Here is a 23,867-nt window from a genome sequence, read left to right as displayed (position 1 = left end):
GATGGAACAATATGTGGTGTTGTGGAAGCTTGGTGATGGGAAATGTTTTGTATTAAAAGTGAATGAATCACGCTTCTACTTGCTGTTAACAGTTTCCTTCAGTCATGAATCTATATCCAAGGTTTTTAAGGTCTGTGAGTTTTACAACTATATGTTGTGAACATTTAGTGGATTCTATCACCTACAGAAGGTCAGAGGCCTTGGGTGAACTGATGTAGTCTCATCTGTGTCCAGCTGTAGATCCCACAGTGATTCAGAGACCCCCACATCACCAGACCCCCGCCTCCTGTGTCGTCAGTTTTTCGGGTCTGTCCTGATCAGATTCCCACACTGCTGTCTACACAGTTCACGCTTCCTGCTCCAGCGCTTCACAGACTCACGTTCAGTGTGCAGCTCCAGGTCCTCAAACGAACAAACTTCTTTGCCGTCTGCTCCCATCAGCCTTTCCAGCTCATCCCCACACCCACTCGGTGTTCCAACTGTTCTGGCTTTGTGGCGGGTCCTTTCTCACACCTGTCTGTCTGTAGGTACTGCTCCCTCTGTCCCAGAGCCAGGGAAGAATGCACCAGGGCAAAGAAGGAAGGTGAGAGACAGGCCCCTGCCTTTCCCTCCTGTTCCTCCAGGGGGAGCCTGTGCCCTTCTGTCTTCCCTCAGCCCTCAGTGGGCTGCACTTCACCTTAGAGTCCCCCTCACCCCCCATAAGCTGTGAGTGCAGGAAGGTGCCTTAGCCCAGCATGTGCTGTCCCAGGACCCCTGCAGCTGCTGTGCCTTCTTCCAGGGATGTTCCCTCTCAATAGTCTCATGGTTCCCGTGTCACCCCATCTAAGACAGCAGCTCCCTTACTTTTCCTTCAGAGCACACTTCATGGCCCAATAGTGCATTTTCTACGCTCATTTAGGTGTGTCCCCTTCTACATGCTGCAGAGTATTGTCTGCTTTCTTGACCTGTGGATGCTTCCTCAGCACTTAGGACAGAGCCTGGCACCTCCACAAACCTCTGCTGATTAAAAGAATGAAGGTGGGACTCTGACTTATTTGCATCCTCTCTACCACGGGTTGTCTCTCCTCTTAACACGACACTTATATAGGATTATATGTAGGACTCTAGGTTTAACACAGCCCTTATATAGGAATAACTGTTAAACAACTGGTTGCTGAATCAGTCATTTTTATGGCATGACTTGAAAATCTTTATTCTAAAAACTTGGAAAAGAGTATTTTCCTAGAAATTTTGATAAATAACACTATTTAGGAAAAATTCAAAGCCATCAACTCATCACGTCATTGTAATTATTTATATTACCTCATCTGTGATGGAATGTTAGGAAGAAAACATTTTACAGCTTTCCGGTTGATCTGCCTTGGGCACAGCAGCCCATCAGATTCAATTAACATCTGCCTTCGGGGACTGTTGGCAGATAACTATGAATTACGGAGAAACAATTCCACTAAAAGCTTTAGTACTAAGTCTGAAGAGAGGTTTACTCAGTCAAGAAACTTAGGTACAAATGTTGAACTAAGACAAAGGGAAAAATTAATTCTTTTGAACTTCATGAAGCGATGGTATATGTGTCTACATCCTGGGCTCTTGCTTCTGATCATAGACCCAGTGTCCAGAGTGTCCCCTTATGAGTTTGGGATTGACACGTACACACTGCTATATTTAAAATAGATAACCAACAAGGACCTACTATACAGCACAGGGAACTGTGCTCAATACTCTGTAATAATGTAAATAGGAAAAGAATTTGAAAAAGAATATGTGTGTGTATATAACCGAATCACTTTGCTGTACACCTGAAACTAATACAACATTGTTAATCAACTTTAGTCCATTATAAGATAAAAATGTTTTAAGAATACCAGAAAATGCCCAAAATGTCCCCTTAGGACTTTTCTATCCTGAATCCAAAGCACATGACCACTCGTGGGTTAGGGAGGAGTGGGGAGGGACTGAGCTGCCATCTGCTGCCTCCAGACTCTCCATCTGACTCACTCAGCAGGCTGAGCTGTGGCCCATGGTCCTGAGATTTGCTCTGCGAGGGGCTTGGGCACCCAGAGTATATGCCTGGAGCTCTGCCCATGGTCACTGGGGCCCCAGACCTGGCTACTCGCTTCCCTGGAGGAGTTGTAGACCCTTGTGGGTTGAGATTTGGGCTGAGTTCCTAGGGGTCTGCATTTAAAATGTAGGAGCAGTTTGAGGAGTTACTGTAAAAAGAAAACACTTATAGTTGAATACTGAGGGGGGTTGTTGGGCTACATCCTGCAGGTCTACAAGGCCTGTACTTGCCCAGCTTAGACAGAAGAAAGAGCCTGGAGTCAGCAATGGAGACATGAATCGTTTAATGGATAGGGTGAGCTTACATGTCTGAAGCAAGGTCCTGACCAACACCCCACTATATGCAGTGGACAGTGGGGCAGGCCATGGCAGCAGTCTGAGCTGCTGGCAGGGAGTTGGGGGAGAGGGAAGATCACCCGTTACAGGGGAATAGACATCAGGTTGGCTCATCGGTTACCATGGTAACCAGCAGAGGGGCATGCCCCTCGCTGCCCCCTTGATAAGCATAGTGGAGGATTCTGATCTAAAACTAGAACAGTTATTAGCTGGGGCCTGGGGCAAGTATGTAGGAAGGTCAGTCACGTGAGTAGGTGTAGGTGAAGCAGGTACCTGTTGAGCAGGGGATGCACAGAGAGCAAGAGAACAGCCATCCTGGGTGGTCTGATCACACAGGGCTCTTGACTATGGAGAACTGGTGTGTCTTTTGAGCTGTCGGATGATTTCCACTGTGATTTGGGTCATTTGGATTCCATTCTTTTATTTCATGTTTGGGAGGTGATCAGTCCTAGTGAAAAAAGGCTCGCTTCCTGGATGGGACTGGGAATGTTGCAGAGACTGATGGAGGCCATGCTAAACATTCATTTTCTATCTAATATTATTTGTGAAGAAATGTCTAGAAAATGCACTCTGGCAAAGGTTACCAAGAATCTATTAATTTTTTTTGTTGTTAATATGTACATCGTAAATCATAAATAATCAGAAAACTAAGAAAAAATTACACATTTTTATATGACATAGATCCTTCTTCTCCCATTCCTGCATAGTGATAAAATATAGTGTTTTAGTTCAGTCAGGCTTTTGAATCTCAGTGTTGCTCAATTGTTTTTCATTATGAAACGTAAATTATTGTTAAGCTGAATTTTTTTTTCTTTTTTTTTTGTTAAGCTGAATTTTTGAAAGAAAAATAACTTAGCTGTTGGTACCTCTTTCACTGGACTGCTTTTCAGAATTTTTTAGCAGAGCTAGTTTCAACTTTGCTGCTGATGAATTTGAGGACCTAGTCAGAATCATTGATTTATATTTGTATTTAATTTCTATTTTTTAATACTGGTATTTAAACTACACATCTTTGACTGCTATGTGGTCTTTGTCTCATTATGTTTTCAAAAAAAAAAGTTTTCAGTTTGGATCACCCCCATTAATGTGCTTTTGCATCCTGTACCTTTTACATTTGCAGGTGTGTTTGCCAAGCCTTGAAGGAGAAGATCACAATCTTAGTGACTCATCAGCTGCAGTTCCTAAAGGATGCAAGTCAGATTCTGATATTGGAAGATGTAAGTAGTTTCTAGAAGTCTGTGGAATTGCTAACACTCAGGTGTGTTGATGGCCAGGCCTCCCAGCAGGTCACTCTCCTTGGGTTCATGGTAAATGCCCTCTTCTCCCTCAGTTTTATGCCCCCGTCTTCTCAGAGTAGGTGGTATTCATGCCTTTGAGGATGAATCCAAAGACATGTAGAGATGTCACTATTATGCTCTAAGCCACATAAACCCTAAAGTATCTAAAAGTCCTACTGCAGAGATGCTGAATTATCATTGTGCTTGTGAAATTTGTTAAGAATGATGATGCTCTTTTATTTAGAACTATTTGTTTCCCCCACCACAACTTAAGTCAAAGAGTATTAGTATTTGGAAATTAGAGATACTAAGACCTGTTTGTATCCACATGATTGTCACGAGCAGTTTGCCTAGAGAGCATCTTCCATTAATACCAGAAGGGAGCTTGGGTAGACAAGCATCCTGATCAGAGACACCCACTCTGCTGGTGTGGCCAGTTGCTGGTCTCACTGCCCAGGCCTCTTTTTGTGCCCCATACATATGAGAACTTGTGCAGCAGTAGGACAAGGCCCTGCCTTCATGGGGCTCCTGTTCTTGTGGGGACAGATGTGATGAAAGAGAGAGGGGTGGGGCTGACATCCTGGCTGCCTCCCTGAGGAGGTGGTGCCTCACAGGGCCTGAGTGACAGGAAGGTGGGGGCCACAAAGTCACCTGCAGGAGGGGGGTTTGAGGCAGAGGGTCCTAAGGAAGGAGTTGACCTGGCAGGTTGGAGGAATGACAGGAAGGCCAGTCTGTCTGAGGAGAGTGAGCAGGGGGACGTGGAGGGAGCTGGTCTCTGAGCAGTGGGCAGGGGGCCTGGAAGTGAGATGGAAGCCATTGGACTGTCCAGAGTAGAGGAGTGATGTGGTCTGACACGTGATTTAAAAGATTTCTCTGATGTTTGCTGGAGGGGTGACAGCAGAAGCCGTTAGAAGTCTTAGTAAAGTTGAGATGACAGAAGTATGGGCTTAGGCTAGTACATCAGTTTCTAGAGCTGCCATAACAAAGTACCACCAACTGGGTGGCTTAAAACAATAGAAATTTATTGTCTCACTGTTCTGAATGCTACAAGTCCCAAATCAAGGTGCTGGCAGGGCTGTGATCTCCTTAAAGGCTCTGGGGGAGAATTCTCCCTTCCAGCTTCCGGTGTTCACTGGCCTTCCTTGGCACCCCTTGGCTTCCAGCTACAGCACTGTAGTCTCTGCCTCTGATGTCACAAGGCCATTGCCCCCACGTCTGTCTGAGTCTCTTCTCTTATAAGAACATCAGTCATGTTGGATTCAGGGCTACCCCACTCCAGTATGACTTCATCTTAACTTCATTACATCTGCAAAGACCCTGTCTCCAAATAAGATCATGTTCACAGGTGTCATGTTTATAGCTTGAACATATCTTGTTTTGGCGGGAGGGGCACCATTTAACCCACAACACCTAACATGCTTGGGGGTGGGGTGGAGATTAGTGAGAATTTTTCAGACTTGGTGGTGGTTTGATGCTTCACTCCTTGGCTTGTTTCCCTCTGTGCCTCAGCACCTCCATCCTTAACCCTTGCCTATTCCATCAGGCCCTTGGTCAAATTGCTCACTTATCAAATGAATTTCTGCTCTAAGGTTATTATAATGCAGAACCTCTACCTCTTTAGGAATAGTTCCATGTGTCAATTCTTATTTGCTCCTCCAGGAATGGGGGGGCTCAGATTTCTCAAGCTTGAGAGCAGTTAATTTCATGTGCAGAGGGGGTGATACTAGTGTGTAAAACCCCAGTGTAGGGAGCGTTATGAGTGCAGAATCAGTGGTTGGGGGAATAGCCCGTTTAGCCCATCCCTAGATGTTTTGGGATCCCCTCATTGCTTCCTTTGTGGACACCACTCTCAATTTTACTACTATCAGAACAACCATTTGTCTACTGATGAGCTCCCCTGGATGAGTTGGGGTGAATCCTTACTGTTTGTCCTGGTCCCTCTCTCACAACAGAGAGGGGATGGCTGCCCCCTTGTCCCCTCAAAATTGTCAGTGCTGGGCTGATGAGTGAAATTGCTGTCTTTGTACCACTAGTTGTTTCTTTGTACATCTTACAAATGCTAAGTGGAAAATGAAAATTTCATTAAATAAAGTGTATGAATTTTGCCTCCCAAGTGGAACAAGACACAGTGTATCATGAGTAATTTTCTAACTTTGCAGTATCAGACAATGCCCAAAGACCTCGTTGGGTTTCTCCCAGTGGACCACCTCAGGGGACAGGATGAGAGGGTTACCAGCTAGGGTCATGGACCACCTTCTTCTACCTGACCTGCTTTAACCAGACATGCCCTACTTTGATTAGTTTTTCACCCTAAGATTTTGCCTAATATTTTGTTTGCCAGTGAGTGAATCAGCTGAGTCTTGTTTCATGAGGTCAGAAAATAGTGAAAATATCTGCATGTTATTTTACATAACTTTGTAAGGGAGGGAAACTGTACAGTGATGTGTCAATGTTCAGTAAAATGATTAGATTGGCTGTAGCTTAAGCAGTTGCCTGATTTGGGGAAGCCTGGTTGGCTGCTTGTGGTTGGTTGTTCTTAACTTTCTCTCAGGTCTGAGTGCATTGATTCTGGTTTAGGGTCTGGTTTGCTGGCACAGGCTGCCAAGGCATTAGAGCCACCCAGGTCTCATGCCTCCTTGTTTAATTACTTAAATAAGTGGAGTATTGAATTTTCAGTTGGGAACTTCCTGCATTTGTGGGGAAGTTGTAAAGACCATGAAGACACAGCTCATGGGTTCTCTGTCCAGGGCTGGTTCCTCCATGTCTATTTCCAGTGGGGCACGTGATGCTATGACAATGGTCAGCGAGGATTTGATGAGTGACTCTTAGCTACGCAGATGTGCTTGTGTCCACCTCTGGGTCAGTCTTAAGTTTCTTTCCTGGAATATCCTCCCCAATTGGCTGTTTTTTAAAATTCTGCTTGTCACATGAGGCTTATCTCAATTTCTATGTTGTCTAAAAGTACTGCACTGATACTTCTACCAACATCTGTACTTTTTGCTTCCCTAAAAGCCCATGGTAGTTAAGCCAATGGCCTCCATTTTTAACACATGAGCACACATTTCTTCCACGTCCCCCAGGACCTAACACAGGGTTTGGCAGAGAACAGAATGCTCAGTTCTGTGTTGATTGAATTGAAGTAGATTTGTCAATCAGAATTCCAGATCCAAGGATCATTTTCTTAGAAAAATCAATAAAGACTAGTTAACTTTTCCTGATTAGTATTTAAAATGGATTAATATTATCAAATGTAAATGCATTCCCCTAAAATTCTTTATTTTAGGGTAAAATGGTGCAAAAGGGAACTTACGCTGAATTTTTGAAATCTTGGATGGATTCTGAAGATATCCTTTTAAAGAAGGAGGAAGAGGAGGCTGAACCACTTCCAGTTCCAGGAACTTCCACTCTGAGGAATTGGACCTCCTCCAAGTCTTCTGTTAAGTCTCAACAGTCTTCCAGACCTTCTTTGAAAGATGCTGCTCAAGAGGGCCAAGATGTGAGTTTCTCATCCTGCCATATGCCCTGGTCTATCTGCTCTTGGTGGCCTCATGGACCTTTAGTCTGCTCCGCTCATGACATCTTTGTCCCAAAGTAGATCCTAAGTTTCCAAGGCCTTATTCCATGGAACTGGTAGAATTAAATTGCTCCCTGATTGGGGCTCTCCCTTGGGTGTAGGACAGAGAATCTCATGGAGATCAGTAGTGCACTGCTAAGAATTCCTGGGTGCATGTGGCTCATACTGATATAAGAACTCTTCAATTTACCATAGTTACATCCTACTTCCCTTATGCATCCAGAGGCTTAATATCAAGACCTCCTTAGACTAAGTCCTGCTGTGGCCTAAATTACATCAGCTACTTTTCCTATAGGTTAGAAAGGTCTGGCACTGCAAGTGACTGATGGTAGTATTTTGCCCCCTTGTCAGATGGTTTGTGATACGCTAGAGGCAGCATGTGTGAAGGACCTGGTCAGCAGACATTTTGGAGTTAGTCCCCATCTTCTTTTCTTTCTTTCTTCTTTTTTTAAATTTTTATTTAATTTTTATTTTTTTAAGCTTTATTGGAATATAATTGCTTTACACTCTTGTACCAGCTTTTGAGGTACACCAAAGTGAATCAACTGTATTTATACATACATCCCCATATCCCCTCCCTCCCACAGCTCCCTCCCACCCTCCCTGTCCTGGCCCTCAAAGGCATCATCCATCATCGAGTTGATCTCTCTTTGTTATACAGCAACGTCCCACTAGGCATCTGTTTTACAGTTGGTAGTGTAAATATGTCTATGCTACTCTCTCACTTCATCCCAGCTTCCCTTTGCCCCCCCAGCCCCCCTTCACCCCCCAGCCCCCCAACCCCATGCCCTCCAGTCCATTCTCTGCATCTGAATCCTTATTCTTGCTCTGTCACTGGGTTCATCAGTACCACTTTTTTTTTAGATTCTGTATATATGAGTTAGCATACAGTATTTGTTTTTCTCTTTCTGGCTTACTTCACTCTGTATGACAGACTCTAGGTCTATCCACCTCATTGCATATAGCTCCATTTCATTTCTTTTTATGGCTGAGTAATATTCCATTGTATATATGTGCCACATCTTCTTTATCCATTCACCTGTTGATGGGCATTTAGGTTGCTTCCATGTCCTGGCTATCGTAAATAGTGCTGCAATGAATATTATGGTACATGTTTCTTTTTGGATTATGGTTTTCTCTGGGTATATGCCCAGGAGTGGGATGACTGGATCACATGGTAGTTCTACTTGTAGTTTTTTAAGGAACCTCCAAACTGTTTTCCATAGTGGCTGTACCAACTTACATTCCCACCAACAGTGCTGGAGAGTTCCCTTTTCTCCACACCCTCTCCAACATTTATCGTTTCTAGATTTTTTGATGATGGCCATTCTGACCGGAGTGAAATGATACCTCATTGTGGCTTTGACTCGCATTTCTGTAATGATTAGTGATGTTGAGCATCTTTTCATGTGTTTGTTGGCCATCTGTATGTCTTCTTTGGAGAAATGTCTATTTAGGTCTTTCACCCATGTGTGGATTGGGTTATTTGCTTTTTTGGTATTAAGCTGCATGAGCTGCTTGTATATTTTGGAGGTTAATCCTTTGTCCGTTGCTTCATTGGCAAGTATTTTCTCCCATCCTGAGGGTTGCCTTCTTGTCTTGTTTATGGTTTCTTTTGCTGTGCAAAAGCTTTTAAGTTTCATGAGGTCCCATTTGTTGATTCTTGATTTTATTTCCATGATTCTAGGAGGTGGGTCAAAAAAGATCTTGCTTTGATGTATGTCATAGAGTGTTCTGCCTACGCTTTCCTCTAGGAGTTTTATAGTGTCTAGCCTCACATTTAGGTCTTTAATCCACTTGGAGTTTATTTTTGTGTATGGTGTTAGGAAGTGTTCTAATTTCATTCTTTCACATGTTGCTGTCCAATTTTCCCAGCACCACTTATTGAAGAGGCTGTCTTTTTTCCATTGTATATTCTTGCCTCCTTTTTTAAAGATAAGGTGCCCATATGTGTGGGGGCTTACTTGTGGGTTCTCTATTCTGTTCCATTGATCTTCCTTTCTATTTTTGTGCAAGTACCATACTGTCTTGATCACTGTGTCCTTGTAGTATAGTTTGAAGTCAGGAAGCCTGATTCCACCAACTCCGTCTTTCCTTCTCAAGATTGCTTTGGCTATTTGGGGTCTTTTGCGTTTCATACAAATCAAAAAATTTCTTGTTCTAGTTCTGTGAAAAATGCCATTGGTAATTTGATAGGGATTGTGTTGAATCTGTAAATTGCTTTGGGTAAGATAGTCATTTTCACAATGTTGATTCTTCCAATCCAAGAACATGGTATTTCCCTCCATCTGTTTGTATCATCTTTGATTTCTTTCATCATTGTGTTATAGTTTTCTGCATACAGATCTTTTGCCTCCTTAGGCAGGTTTATTCCTAGGTATTTTATTCTTTTTGTTGTAATGGTAAATGGGAGAGTTTCCTTACTTCCTCTTTCTGCTTTTTCATTGTTAGTATATAGGAATGTAAGAGATTTCTGTGCATTAATTTTGTATCCTGCTACTTTACTAAATTCATCGATTACTGCTAGCAGTTTTCTGGTAGAATCTTTAGGGTTTTCTATGTATAATATGTCGTTGCAAAGAGTGACAATTTTATTTCTTCTTTTCCAATTTGGATTCCTTTGATTTCTTTTTCTTCTCTGATTGCTGTGGCTAACACTTCCAAAACTATGTTGAATAATAATGGTGAGAGTGGACACCCTTGTCTTGTTGCTGTTCTTAGAGGGAATGCTTTCAGTTTTTCCCCATTGAGAACGATGTTGGCTTTTGGTTTCTCATATATGGCTTTTATTATGTTGAGGTAATTTCCTTCTATGCCCATTTTCTGGAGAGTTTTGATCATAAATGGATGTTGAACTTTGTCAAAAGCTTTTTCTGCATCTATTGAGATGATCATATGGTTTTTATCCTTCAATTTGTTGATATGATGTATCACATTGATAGATTTGCGTATATTGAAGAATCCTTGCATTCCAGGCATAAACCCCACTTGATCATGGTGCATGATTTTTTTAATGTGCTGTTGGATTCTGTTAGCTAGTATTTTGTTGAGGATTTTTGCATCTATATTCATCCGTGATATTGGTCTGTAATTTTCTTTTTTTGTGACATCTTTGCCTGGTTTTGGTATCAGGGTGATGGTGGCCTCGTAGAATGAGTTTGGGAGTGTTCCTCCTTCTGCTATATTTTGGAAGAGTTTGAGAAGGATAGATGTTAGCTCTTCTCTAAATGTTTGATAGAATTCGCCTGTGTGTCCATCTGGCCCTGGGCTTTTGTTTGTTGGGAGATTTTTCATCACAGTCTCAATTTCTGTACTTGTGCTTGGTCTGTTCATATTTTCTATTTCTTCCTGGTTCAGTCTTGGAAGATTGTACTTTTCTAAGAATTTATCCATTTCTTCCAGGTTATCCAATTTATTGGCATATAGTTGCTTGTAGTAGTCTCTCATGATCTTTTGTATTTCTGAGGTGTCCATTGTTACTTCTCCTTTTTCATTCCTAATTCTGTTCATTTGCATCTTCTCCCTTTTTTTCTTGATGAGTCTGGCTAATGGTTTATCAATTTTCTTTATCTTCTCAAAGAACCAGCTTTTAGTTTTATTGATCTTTGCTATTGTTTCCTTCCTTTCTTTTTCTTTTATTTCTGCTCTGATCTTTATGATTTCTTTCCTTCTGCTCACCTTGGGATTTCTTTGTTCTTCTTTCTCTAATTGTTTTAGGTGTAAGGTTAGGTTGTTTCTCATTATTTTTCTTGTTTCTTGAGGTAGGACTGTATTGCTCTAAACTTCTCTCTTAGAACTGCTTTTGCTGTGTCCCACAGGTTTTGTGTCATTGTGTTTTCATTGTCATTTGTTTCTAGTTTTTTTTTTATTTCCTCTTTGATTTCTTTACTGATTTCTTGTTTGTTTAATAGCATAGTGTTTAGCCTCCATGTGTTTGTATTTTTTACAGTTTTTTCCCTGTAATTGATATCTAGTCTCATGGTGTTGTGGTCAGAGAAGATGCTTGATATGACTCCAATTTTCTTGAATTTACCGAGGCTTGATTTGTGACCCAAGATGTGATCTATCCTGGAAAATGTTCCGTGTGCGCTTGAGAAGAAAATATATTCTGTCGTTTTTGGATGGAATGTCCTATAAATATCCATTAAGTCGAGATGGTCTGCTGTGTTATTTAGAGCTTGTGTGTCCTTATTTATTTTCTGTTCGGATGATCTGTCCATTGATGTAAGTGGGGTGTTCAAGTCTCCCACTATTATTGTGTTACTGTCGATGTCCCCTTTTATGGCTGTTAGCATTTGCCTTATGTATTGAGGTGCTCCTATGTTGGGTTCATAGATATTTGCAATTGTTATATGTTTTTCTTGGATTGATTCCTTGATCATTATGTAGAGTCCTTCCTTGTCTCTTGTAATAGTCTTTACTTTCAAGTCTAATTTGTCTGATATGAGTATTGCTACTCCAGCTTTCTTTTGACTTCCATTTGCATGGAATATCTTTTTCCATCCCCTTACTTTCAATCTATATGTGTCCCTTGGTCTGAAGTGGGTTTCTTGTAGGCAGCATATAGAAGGGTCTTGTTTTTGTATCCATTCAGCCAGTCTGTGTCTTTTGATTGGAACATTTAATCCACTTACATTTAAGGTGATTATTGACATGTGTGTTCCTATTACCATTTTCTTGATTGTTTTGGGTTTGTATTTGTAGGTGTTTTCCTTTTCTTGTGTTTCCTACTTAGAGAAGTTCCTTTAGCACTTGTTGTAAGTCTGGTTTGGTGGTGCTGAATTCTCTTCACTTTTGCTTGTCTGGAAAGCTTTTGATCTCTCCATCGAATCTGATTGAGAATCTTGCTGGGTAGAGTATTTTTGACTGTAGGTTTTTCTCTCTCAGGACTTTCAGTATATCCTGCCACTCCCTTCTGGCCTGCAGAGTTTCTGCAGAAAGGTCAGCTGTTATCCTATGGGTTTTCCCTTATATGTTATTTGTTGCTTTTCTCTTGCTGCTTTTAATATTTTTTCTTTGTGGTTAATTTTCATTAGTTTGATTACTATGTGCCTCGGTGTATTTCTCCTTGGATTTATTCTGTATGGGACTCTCTGCGCTTCTTGGAGTTGATTAATTATTTCCTTTCCTATGTTGGGGAAGTTTTCCACTAGAACCTCTTCAAATATTTTCTCAGACCCTCTTTTTTTCTTCTTCTTCTGGGATGCCTATGATTTGAATGTTGGTGTACTTACTGTTGTCACCAGGGTCTCTGAGATGCTCTTCCATTCTTTTTATTCTTTTTTCTCTTTCCTGCTCTGTGGCAGTTATTTGCCCCGTTCTATCTTCCAACTCACTTATTCGTTCTTCTGCCTCAGTTATTCTGCTGTTTTTACCATCTAGAGTATTTTGAATTTCCGTTATTTTGTTGTCCATTACTGTTTGTTTGTTCTTTATTTCTTCTGAGTCCTTATTAACTGTTTGTTGTATTTTCTGTATTTTGTTTTCAAGATTTTGGATGATGTTTACTAGCATTACTCTGAATTCTTTCTCTGGCAGTTTTCCTATTTCCTCTTCATTTATTTGGTCTTGTGGGTTTTTTTCCTGCTCCTTTGCCTGCATGGTGTTTCTTTGTTTTCTCATTTTGTTTAATTCATAGGATTTGCTGTCTCCTTTCTCTGTGCTGCCTAGTAGTAATTCCTCTTGTTTCTGCCCTCTGCCCTTGTGCTGGGGTTGGTCCAGTGTCTTCAATAGGCTTCCTGGTGGGGGTGTCTGGTGTCTGCTTTCCGGTGTGTGGCTCTGTGTCTTTTCTCTCTCATGAGCAGAGCCATGTCAGGTGGTGTGTTTTAGAATATCTGTGAGGTTAATATGTCTTTAGGTAGTCTGTGTGCTGATGGGAGGGTTTGTGTTCCTGTCTTGTTTGTAGTTTTGTGTGAGGTGTCCTGCACTGGCAGTTGCAGACAGTTGGACAAAGCTGGGTCTTAGACTCTGATACAGGGCTCTGTGAGAGTTCTCTGCAGTTAATCTTCCTTGTGTCTGAGGCCTCCCTAGTAGTCTAGCATCCTGGATTTAGTGCTTCCTCCCCAGAGCCTCCTACTTGACTTCTGATGAAGTAGTCCAGACTTCAGAGGTTGCTTGTCCCGGCAATAAAGGGGTTTAAAGAAGACTGTCCAAGCCCCAGACTAATGGCAGTGTGTTGAGTCAAACAAATACTAAATTAAGGAAACACATACATGTATAAGACACACAAATAGTGAATCCAATAGAACATAAGGCACTAGAAAGACCTGACAGAAGAACCCCAGTATGCCATCAGACAATTAAAGAGAAAACCAACAGAAATTCAAAACCAGAACAAAGCAAAACAAAACAAAAAACACACACACAAACACAAATCCAGGGAGATTTTGAAAGCTAGGATCAAATATAATAAAGAGCAACAGTACCACCAGACAGACTGAAGATTCTCAGAATGAAATCAGGCAATTATGCTTAGAACTAAGATAAAGACCAAACCTAATAATAAAAACCAAAGCAGTGTGTCATCTGGAGAATAAAGCAAGGAAACAGAGCAGACTGATATTGCTTGTAAGTATATTAAGATAAAAAAAACTAAATAAGGATAGAAGACAGGGAAACAGAAGAGTGTAGTGTGACTGGAAATATGAAAAGAAAAAGAAAAGAGAGAAAAAAAATAGAAATGTATAAAAGAGAGGGAAAGAAGGTAGGAGAGATAAAGTTAGCACTACAAAAAACTTAGCTAGAAATAGAAATATGTAAAAAGTCTAAAATTAAAAATAGAAGAAAAAACTAGAATAAAAGAATAATAAAATATGTTATAATACATGTAGATCCCTTAGAACAAAGATCATAATTAATTAAAAGAAAACACACACACACACACACATACAAACACATATCCAGGGAAATTTTGAAAGCTAGGATCAAATATAATAAAGAGCGAGAGTACAGTCAGATAGACTGAATATTCCCAAAACAAAATCAGACAATTATATTCAGAACTAAGATAAAGACCAAACCTAATAATAAAAACCAAAGCAGTGTGTCATCTGGAGAATAAAGCAAGAATATAGAGCTGAGCGATAATATTGATTATAAGTATATTAAGATAGAAGAAACTAAAAAAGGGTAGAAGGCAGGGCAACAGAAAAGTGTAGTGTGACTGGAAATATGGAAAGAAAAAGAAAAAATAGAAATTTATAAAAGATAGAGATGAAAAGAAGGTAGGAGAGATACAGTCAGCACTACAAAAAACTTAGCTAGAAATAGAAATATATGAAAAGGCTAAAAATTAAAATAGAATAAAAAATATGTCATAAAACATGTAGATCCCTTAGGACTAAGATCGTAATTAATTTAAAAGAAAAAAATAAAAAAGCTCGAACTGACCCCAGAATGGACCAGATCAATAGAATTAATAGTAATATTTCTGTTTCCTTGGGGTCTAAGCTGTAAGTGTCCTTCTACCCACCTTGAGCTTTTTGTGTTACCCTGTGACCAGCAGAGCTTCCTTTATTGTTTGTCTGTAAGCGCCGGTGTGTGGGGGGAGAGAGGTTGCAATAGTGGCTCCTTCCTCTGGGAGTGAGTGAGCAGTGGCACCCTGCCTGGGTCAGAGCAGCTCAGGTGGTGCCTGCTGCAGAGGGACATTGGTGGCTCAGGCTGAGAGAGCAACTACAACTGCAGCTCATTCCCCCTGCTACAACTCCTCCGGGGTCCCCTGCCTGGGTCACAGCAGCTCAGTTGGCCGTGGTGGTGCCTATTGCAGAGGGATGCCAGCAGCTCAGGTGTAAACAGGATGTCTCCAGAGCTGGGCCACTCTGTGGGCTTTTGGCTCTCTGCTGCAGGCACTCTAGGCCAGCCCCGCCCAGGGGCCTTTGCTATCCCTGAGTGCATTAGCCAGGCCCAGAGGGGGCATTCCTTTGTCCATCACTGGCGCTGAGAGAGGAGCTACACCCACGGCTCCTCTCCCCTGCTTGTGAGTCAGCAGTATTGAGCCGCTGCCATGGCTGCCCAGCTTTCCACGGTAGGCTTTCTCCACTGTGGATTTCTTCCCTCCTGTCCTCTCAGTCTGTCTCCCCCTGCCAGCAATGTTTCTCACCCTGAACCAGTTCTCCGGTTCCCACGTTCCATCTCCCAGACCCCCAGTTCAGCTGTGAACCGAAGTCTCAGTCCGGACACGCTGAGATGTGGTGCAGACACTCCATGTGTTTCTCACTCTTTCCCGTCTGCCACAGATCAGCCATTTCACCCCCTTTGAGCAGTCCCAAATGCCTCCCTTCTGACCCAGGGAAATTCCCCATTGGAGAAGGGGTTTCCCCGTTAGATAAGGGACATTTCCCTGAATTTGGCAGTCTCCCCTCTGTTTCAGATCTCCCCACCCCAGGGTGTGGGACCTGTCCCTTTCCTTTCTCCTCCTCCTCTTTCTCCTTTCATTTTTTCCCTCTGTCCTACCCAGTTATGTTGGGATTTTTGCAGTCCTCTCTGGTGTCCAAGGTTGTCTGCTGTTGTTCAGCTGGTTCTCTGTGGGAATTCTTGCATCTTTTGATGTATTCCTGATACATCTGTGGAGAGGGATGCATTCCATGTCCTTCTGCTTTGCCGCCATCTTTCTTTTCCCCCCATCTTCCTTTCTTACCCTTCAAGACTGAGAACCACGTCTTATCCACCTTGAATCCCCAGCAGCCAGCATACATCCCAGGACATCTTTGGCTCTTGTGACTCTATAATGCATTCTAAGTCCTCCAGACAGAAATGCAGAAATGCACTAGACCTACCTTAAAAACATACACAGGTATTCCTCGATATCCAAACCCTCACTTTCCAACCCCGGGAGTCTGGATGATTCTGATAAGTATTCAGATTAGTCCCTCACATTCCACTCTCAGGAATCACTCTGTGAGATTCAGAAACCAAATGGATTATGATCATATGCTGTTGCCCTGCTCTGCAAACTCATATTTCTCCAACTCTTTGTGTGAACTCACTGTACTGTATTTGGCTAGTATTTTGAGCCACAAGTATGTTTTATGTTTCCATCATTGAGTGACACAAATCATCTAGAGAGATACATCAGCTCCATATCATTTTGTGTATTATTTTGGAACAAGCTTCTCCATTCGTACTTGAATCAGGTATGTTGTGTGTGTGCTGAGAGTTACGATCGACTTTAAGCAAAGCCGCCAAACAGTGAGTAACCTTGTGCAAATGATGTTCCTTATTTCTAATAGATTCCTAGGAGTAGGATGGCTGGGTCCAAGGGTGAATGCATATATGGTTTGGCTAGATATTTCCACACCCTTATCTCCAGGAGATAGATCATTTTGCACTCCTACCACCATATGTCTGGTTTTTTCCCCACAGCTTTGCAATAGAGGACATTGTTGAACTTTTGAAATTTGGGGGTTCATTATTTAAAAATTTTTCTCTCACTGACATTTTTGCCTCACAGACTGAGAATATGCAGGTTACACTATCACTGGAGAGCAGTTCGGAGGGACAAGTTGATTTTAAGACCTACAAGAATTACTTCACAGCTGGTACTCACTGGTTTATCATCATTTTCCTTATTCTAGTAAACATCGCAGCTCAGGTAAATAAGGACATTTATTTTGGTTGGTGCCCTCAGCTTGATATTTACATACCATTTATACTGTATTTATTTTATTATTATTTTTAATATGTATATTAAGAGATATATTTTTGAAGAATTGGCTCATGAGATTGTGGGATCTAGCTGGGTAAATATGAAATCAGTTAGGCAGGCCCACGGGCTGGAACCTCAGGCAGCTGACTCTGCAGCCTTGAGGCAGAATTCCTTCCTTTTCCAGGAAGCCTCAGGTTTGCTCTTAAGGCCTTTGATTGACTGGACGAGACCCACCACATTGCTGAGGGTGATCCCCTTTACTTGAGTTCTGATGATGGATGTGAACCACATCTATAAAATACCTTCACATCAATATCTAGACAGGAGTTTGTTAAATCACTGGAGACTGGTGTGGCCAAGCTGACACAGAAAACTGACCATCAGAATACCTGTTAAGCTTTTTCCTTTGAAAAATCCCAACATTTATACTATTATTACTGTATTTTACAGTCCACTTGGATTTGCATTGAAACACATTATCTGTGAGCAAAATAGGTGAGGCTTACTGATGCTGTGTGTACATGATAGAGAGATTTTAGAGGGGAAAAAAAAGGATGTCTTTTAAAGATTTTGAAATGTAACACGCCCTCCCTGACCTGTGGTTGTGTGGGATGAGGGGCTGGCACAGACCTGAGCTGGAAGGACTATCTGTGTTTCCTGGAGACTTTCCATCACCCATTCTAGTGAGTGGGGGTTTGGGGGGGTCAGTAATGTCAGTGTTTGAGTGATTGTTGTTTCCTGCTCCAGGTTCCCTATGTCCTTCAGGATTGGTGGCTTTCATCCTGGTAAGTGATTCCTGGTCTGATACAAATCACTGTAAAATCTACGAAGCCTCAGTTTCCCACAGAGTCAGGGGGAGAGATGGGGCTTGTTCAGCCTCTTCTTCTGATCCTCATGTAGTTTCCCTGAAGAAAAATTTAAGTTCCTGCTGGTGGAGTGTGACCCTCCCATGGTGTCTCCCCCTGTTTGACTCTCAGCAGCTTCCTCACAGACAATTTTAAGAGCTGAAAGTCATGATTCAAGTTGAATTTTTATAAGGTAGACGGACACATGTGAGCTGGGAATCATTTTCCTGCATAAAACACATCTCCAAAATTGAGGGGGTTCTTTGGTTGTTATTTATCTAAATTCTATCTATAGTATAATATTTTTTTCTTCCCTGTTCCATAGGGCGAATGGACAGAGTACCCTGTATTCCATGGCACATGGAAAAGGAAAGCTAATTGTGGTGCCTGATCCTGACTGGTACTTTGCAGTTTATTCAGGTAAAGTTGAGTTATCTAGTCTATTATACGAGAGTCTGAGGTACTTATAATGAGCCTGTGTGAGCATCTAGGGCTTCCACAGGAGGAACTCAGTAATGTCTTAGTGGGTTAGGAGTCTGAGTCGCATTTTCTCTGTGAATTAATTAAAATGATTATTTTTAAAATCTACTAGAACAAAGAGATTCAGTGAAGACTTTTAATTTGCTCTGTACTGGATTTTGGAAGTTAAACCAGGATTGCTCATTCAGAAAGTCAGCCACTGGAAATGTGTGACTACTGTCAATCCTGATAGGTTGCTTTAGCTAAATCTTGTTTCATTATATGGATGGGCAAAGGGGTTAGAAACAGATCCCCACCCTGTGGTTTGGACTGTTCCATTTCTGTCTGAATAAACTCTGGCTTTTATTGAACTTGGAGAAATCCTCTGGCAGCAAGGATCCCCCAAATAAAAGTGTTATTCCCTTGCAGGCATGCAAAACTCCCCTTCTCCACACTTACTGCTCATCTCTTGGGCTTCACTAATTACTTAAGAGGGAAGCTAAGCAGGGAGAAACCCAGTGTCTGAGAATTAGGATTCCTTCTCTTTCTTACCTTGAGATTACAATGTTATCGTGTCTGCAGCTGTGTGATTAATTTCACATCTGACTTGCCAGACTAATATTAACATGGCTCTCTGTATTCACAAGAGTGCTTAGAATATATGTAGCATTACATACTTTTAAAGAAAATCCTCATCTAAAATATTAAATATTCCCATGGGAAACTTCATACAAGCTTTCTGCAGAGACAGAGTGTGATATCTTTGTAAGAACCCTCTCATTGAAATTTGGTGTTTATTATGTTGATCTCTTGCTAAGAAATCTAAATCCATTAGTCATTTATATTCTGAGTTGGTGGACTATGTGGGCTTAAAGGAAGAAGGAAACGATTCTGGTATACATTCATGTAAGATGGTAGGCTAAGGCAAATGCCTACTGATGGAATCAGGAATTTGAGCAACTTTCGGAGTTGAAATAAATGATGTGTCAGCTAAAGGAGAAAAAAAGTACTTGATGGAATGTTTATTACAGAAGTTTTGTCCACTCTATTTAGCATTGTGAGTTCAAGAGATGTTAGGAGGGCAATTTTAATTTTTATATACATAGCAGGTATCCATTTATGTCATTAATAAAATATAAGTTCAAGTGATTATGTCCATTTCCAAATGCTTTGTGTTTCTATTAAACACTTAGAGATTAGTTGCTCGTTTAGATTAATTATCTCATGTTAAAATATAATTTGTATTTTTTTTGCAATTCAATTATTTAAGAGATTTTCTGCTAGCAACTTTAATGTGGTATTTTCATACTCTTTAAAGCTGCTTGGGCATGGAAGAGCTACTTTACACATAAGTAAATTTTGATATAAATTTACAGTTTATAAGGAAATGGTAAATCATTTCGCCTGTTCGCTGATAATTCATGATGGTACCAAAGCATTCCTCAATTTTAGATTGTGGGACATGTTGGAATTAGTAAGATTTGAAACATGGAGTAAGGAAGATCAACTTACTTTTTATAATTTTCTTTCTTCTGGGTTTTTATTAGAACTTGTAATTAAATTAGGAAAGCATAGAATGAAGTTGTAGTTTACACCTGATTTTTTCCCCATGTGGTTTCTATGTAATAAGAGGAATATAGTGATTTTTATATTCTTTCTTATAAACATATCTTGTGAATGTATTAAGCTCTTATAGAATCAATTATATACATATATTTATTCTATTTTCTATATATGAGTTTATATATAAATTATATTTATAGAATAAAATCCATAATATCTTTATAAACTGCCTGCCATGCTTTAACATCATTGAAGAAAAGGCAGAGATCTTGTGCTCTCTGAGTGACATTTCTTTATTTCAGGTTTAACTGTAGCTACTGTCCTTTTCGGCATCACAAGATCTCTTTTGATATTCTACATCCTTGTTAATTCTTCCCAAACTTTGCACAACAAAATGCTGGAGTCCATTTTGAGAGCTCCGATATTGTTCTTCGATAGAAATCCAATAGGTAAGTCAGACAGCAGGTTTCTCAGCAAATATGTCTTGTTAACGCATTTAGTGCCTAATTACATTTGATATTTGAAATTGGAAGAGATTCTAGGAAGAAAATCACTGTACATGTTGATCCATCTTCTACAAAAAGCTTTACTGATATTTTTCTCCTACCAGAGAAATCTGAATATAGGAGCATATAAGCTTTTGTTCCAATTTATGTGTGTGTGGAAAGATAAATGAACGTACACATTGCAGAGAGATTTAGGAATCCATTTGTTGCGTAGCATATGAAACACCCTACAATTGATGCAACCATCTTTAAATTTTGTTGACTTATTACTAAAATGTTGGCTATGTTACATAGCATTAAGGTAGGTTGTCCCCTAAGAATGATCTTACAAAGAATCTCTACAAGGAGACAAGCTGTGTGTTTCTTTCTTTCATTTCCTATCCATTTCTGGGATCACAGAACTCTGACATTTGTAAACTTTGAGGTTTACCTAATATGGTAATGAAAAATTAATTAAAATATAAGATTGGTAAAATATAAACATCATCTTCAATAAAATTAAGTCTATAGATTTACAGTGGACTTTTGGTGGCATGTAAGAGGCTTTATGGTACATAGCAGGTAGATGTCAGTACTACATTTTTTGATATGTATGTACCTGGAGGTTTTACCAGTGGTTGATGCTTCCGCCCTGAGGCCTCTGACCCATCTCATTTCAGAAGGTAACCTCCTGACCTAGGTTTCTGTGAAGAGTTAGTTTATCAATCTACTTGCCCCTCTGTTCAGTTGTATAGTCTTGTGAGGCCCAGGGCAGCTTTGTTTTTGCAGGTGATGATTGACAGGACCTGTCAAGGCAGGGATGTGGGTTAAAGGGAGAACAGGAGTAGCCTTGCCGTGGCCATCAACTAGCCATGTGACCAAGGCCAAAGAAGGTAGATACTCTTGGACATGCACATCTCCAGGCAGGATGTTGTCTGCCTTGATTTAAAAGTATGGACTCTGGAGCCAACTGCCTGAGTTCAATCCTGGTGCTAGTCACTAATATTGATAGCTAGTTATAGTTGTGTTAATACTTATGGCCTAGTTACTTAAATTCTCTGTTTCTCAGTTTTCTTATCTATAAAATTGGGATGCTACTCACACCTACCTTATCAATGGCTTAATATTGTGGGCATTAAGCAGGTTAGTATATTCACAGCACTTAGAACATGATCAGTACATAATGAACCTTAGTGACAATGACTACATGGTGTCTGGGAATTTTTTCACCTGTCAAATGGGAATAACTCCTACCCCTCCTGTTTCACAAGACTGTTGTGAGGATTAAATGCGACTGTTGAGGGCAGCATCTTGTGTAGATTTATTCAGCACGTGTTGTTTAGTCCAGGCACTGGGTGGAGCACAGGATGATAAATTGCAGAGACCGCACAGATCTCATCTCATTATGAAGCCAGAGTGAGAAAGTGATTGGAGGAATATGTGCTGTTACAGCTATGAAGTTGCTACACTTTGTCAGTTAATGTGAAATCTACAGTCATAAATTTGGGAGCATTAAGTGGGACTGAATTTCTGTTATCACAGCCTTTGATTCCTTGTGACCACAGTTAACCAGGCTCTTCATGTTCAAAACCTGTAGCCGTCGCCTGATGCTGATTTACTTATTATTCAATGATTTGGGACCAAGTTTAAATCTTTGAGGTCACTCATCCTAGCTCAGCTGGCGCACTAGTGTTTATCCTGCCTCCCCCTCCTGTGAATGGAAGTTTATTAAACTACTGCAGTTAAATGGAAAGCTATCGTAAAATCAAGTTCTCTGTTCTGGAAATCATTTCCTTTCATTTCTTTTTTTCATTTGCATTTTAATAGCTTGTATCCCACGGAGAAATGTTTCAACATTTGGAACACCTGGAAAGTCTGTTTTAGACTTACCATGTGTTTAAGAATCTTTATCCAGTAATTATTCCAAATACAGTTATGTTCGTCATGATGGGAAAATCCTGACTCCGAGTGTGCTGTTGGGAAAAGGGGCAGTGCTGTGTGGGTTTTTTGTTTTTTGTTTTTTTATAAATTTATTTATTTATTTGTTTATTTATTTTATTGGCTGTGTTGGGTCTTCGTTGCTGCACACGGGCTTTCTCTAGTTGCGGTGAGCGGGGGCTACTCTTCGTTGTGTTGCGCAGGCTTCTCATTGTGGTGGCCTCTCTTGTTGTAAAGCATGGGCTCTAGGCACATGGGCTTCAGTAGTTGCGGCACATGGGCTCAATAGTTGTGGCTCATGGGCTCTAGAGTGCAGGCTCAATAGTTGCGGCGCACGGGCTTAGTTGCTCCGTGGCATGTGGGATCTTCCCAGAGCAGGGCTCCAACCTGTGTCCCCCTGCATTGGCAGGCGGATTCTTAACCACTGTGCCACCTAGGAAGTCCCAAGTGTTTCACTTTAATTATGGTTACCCACGAAAGAATTCCTGGAACTCTTCTAACTCTTAATATTTAAGGTATTCAGCATCCAGTGGAGCAGGCATTAGCCAATCAGAAGGGGCCGGGCTGTCAAAGGCCAGGTTGACCATCACCCTTCCTACCAGCTTAACACCAGCCCTGCCTATGATGTTATTGGCTCATCTTTATAAGTATTTAATAGAGCTTTCAGGTGTATCCAGTAAAATAGCTCCATGTCATAGATGTGTTGACATGAATTTTCTGAGTCGCTGTAACACTGGGTGAGTCAGTCCCCAACGAGAGTCCTTCGGCCCGGTGGTGCTCACTGCAATTAAATGAGACCAAGTTTGGTTCAGAAGCAAAGGAGAGCTTTATTCTTTCATCAAAGAATGGAGAGGTGCAAGCTTGTGCTCTGGAGTACACGCTGTCACTGAAAGGCCCTCAGCAGGGCTGCCTTATAGGGTTCTTGTCCACACACATGCCCCGTCCCCCCACCATCATGAACTGAAGCCATTTCGCATTAGGGACTCTGGTCTGAAGGGCCAAGTGCGAGGACTTACATGTTACCATGTGAACAAGTGAAAGCAGACTAAGCACGAAGGAAAAAAAAAAAAGGTTAGATTTTATTACCCAGCTTCTATTTTTATTTCCCAGGTGTTAATGGGCTTTGCCATGACAGTATGACAACCAGACACTTCATGTTGAAGCAAAAATTTCCCCAGATTGGAAAACAAAAACAACAGAGAAAAAGAGTGCTTGAAATATCAATAGAGACTGAAATTTGAAAACAGCACATTTATTTATAGAACGGCTTGTTCTATTGATTCATTGAAAATATTGCTCCAGTGCCTTCTATACACGAGGCATTGGTCCAGGCACTGGGGTAACAGCAGCGAAAGAAACAGACAAAACCCCTGCCCTAATAGTGTCCCTATTCTAATTTAATTTGTATTAATATAAAGGACACAAGTGGTTTTTAGCTCCTGGAAGCAAAGAATGAAATTTAAAAGGGCAGTAATCATATACGTAGATAAGACAAGGTTAACTTAAATGATCTTGAGACGGAGGTGTAACTCATCCCCACTGGGTCGGTGACCCTTCAGTGGGTCCTTTGCCTGGAATTGCAAATGCCACTTATAAAACCAGGTTCTGCATAGCAGAGCAGAAACTTTGTCCATTGATTAAGGAATAGAGAAGGGAAAGCCTCTGCTCTAAAAACACCTTCTCCCCAAG

General features: G+C 41.0%; 1 protein-coding gene across 4 annotated transcripts in view; it reads left to right on the top strand.

Moving 5' to 3' along the window:
* The window catches only part of LOC130835846 (ATP-binding cassette sub-family C member 4-like), a 154,527-nt gene that overhangs the window by 56,577 nt on the left and 74,083 nt on the right, over window positions 1-23,867 (top strand). For all 4 annotated transcript variants that reach the window (XR_009049054.1, XM_057707710.1, XM_057707711.1 and 1 more), the window contains exons 14-19: window positions 3,515-3,611; window positions 6,955-7,167; window positions 16,694-16,834; window positions 17,636-17,673; window positions 18,059-18,153; window positions 20,058-20,204. Coding sequence is in view for 3 of the 4 variants with exons in the window: in XM_057707710.1 (XP_057563693.1) it covers window positions 3,515-3,611; window positions 6,955-7,167; window positions 16,694-16,834; window positions 17,636-17,673; window positions 18,059-18,153; window positions 20,058-20,204 (731 nt within the window). In the remaining variant the exon portion in view is untranslated. The remainder of the gene's footprint in view (window positions 1-3,514; window positions 3,612-6,954; window positions 7,168-16,693; window positions 16,835-17,635; window positions 17,674-18,058; window positions 18,154-20,057; window positions 20,205-23,867) is intronic.

The sequence above is a fragment of the Hippopotamus amphibius genome, chromosome 14, assembly GCF_030028045.1.
Source record: "Hippopotamus amphibius kiboko isolate mHipAmp2 chromosome 14, mHipAmp2.hap2, whole genome shotgun sequence".
In the NCBI taxonomy this organism is placed as follows: Eukaryota; Metazoa; Chordata; class Mammalia; order Artiodactyla; family Hippopotamidae; genus Hippopotamus; species Hippopotamus amphibius.
The sequence above is the reverse complement of the archived record's forward strand: the minus strand, read 5'-3'. Positions and strand labels throughout refer to the sequence as shown.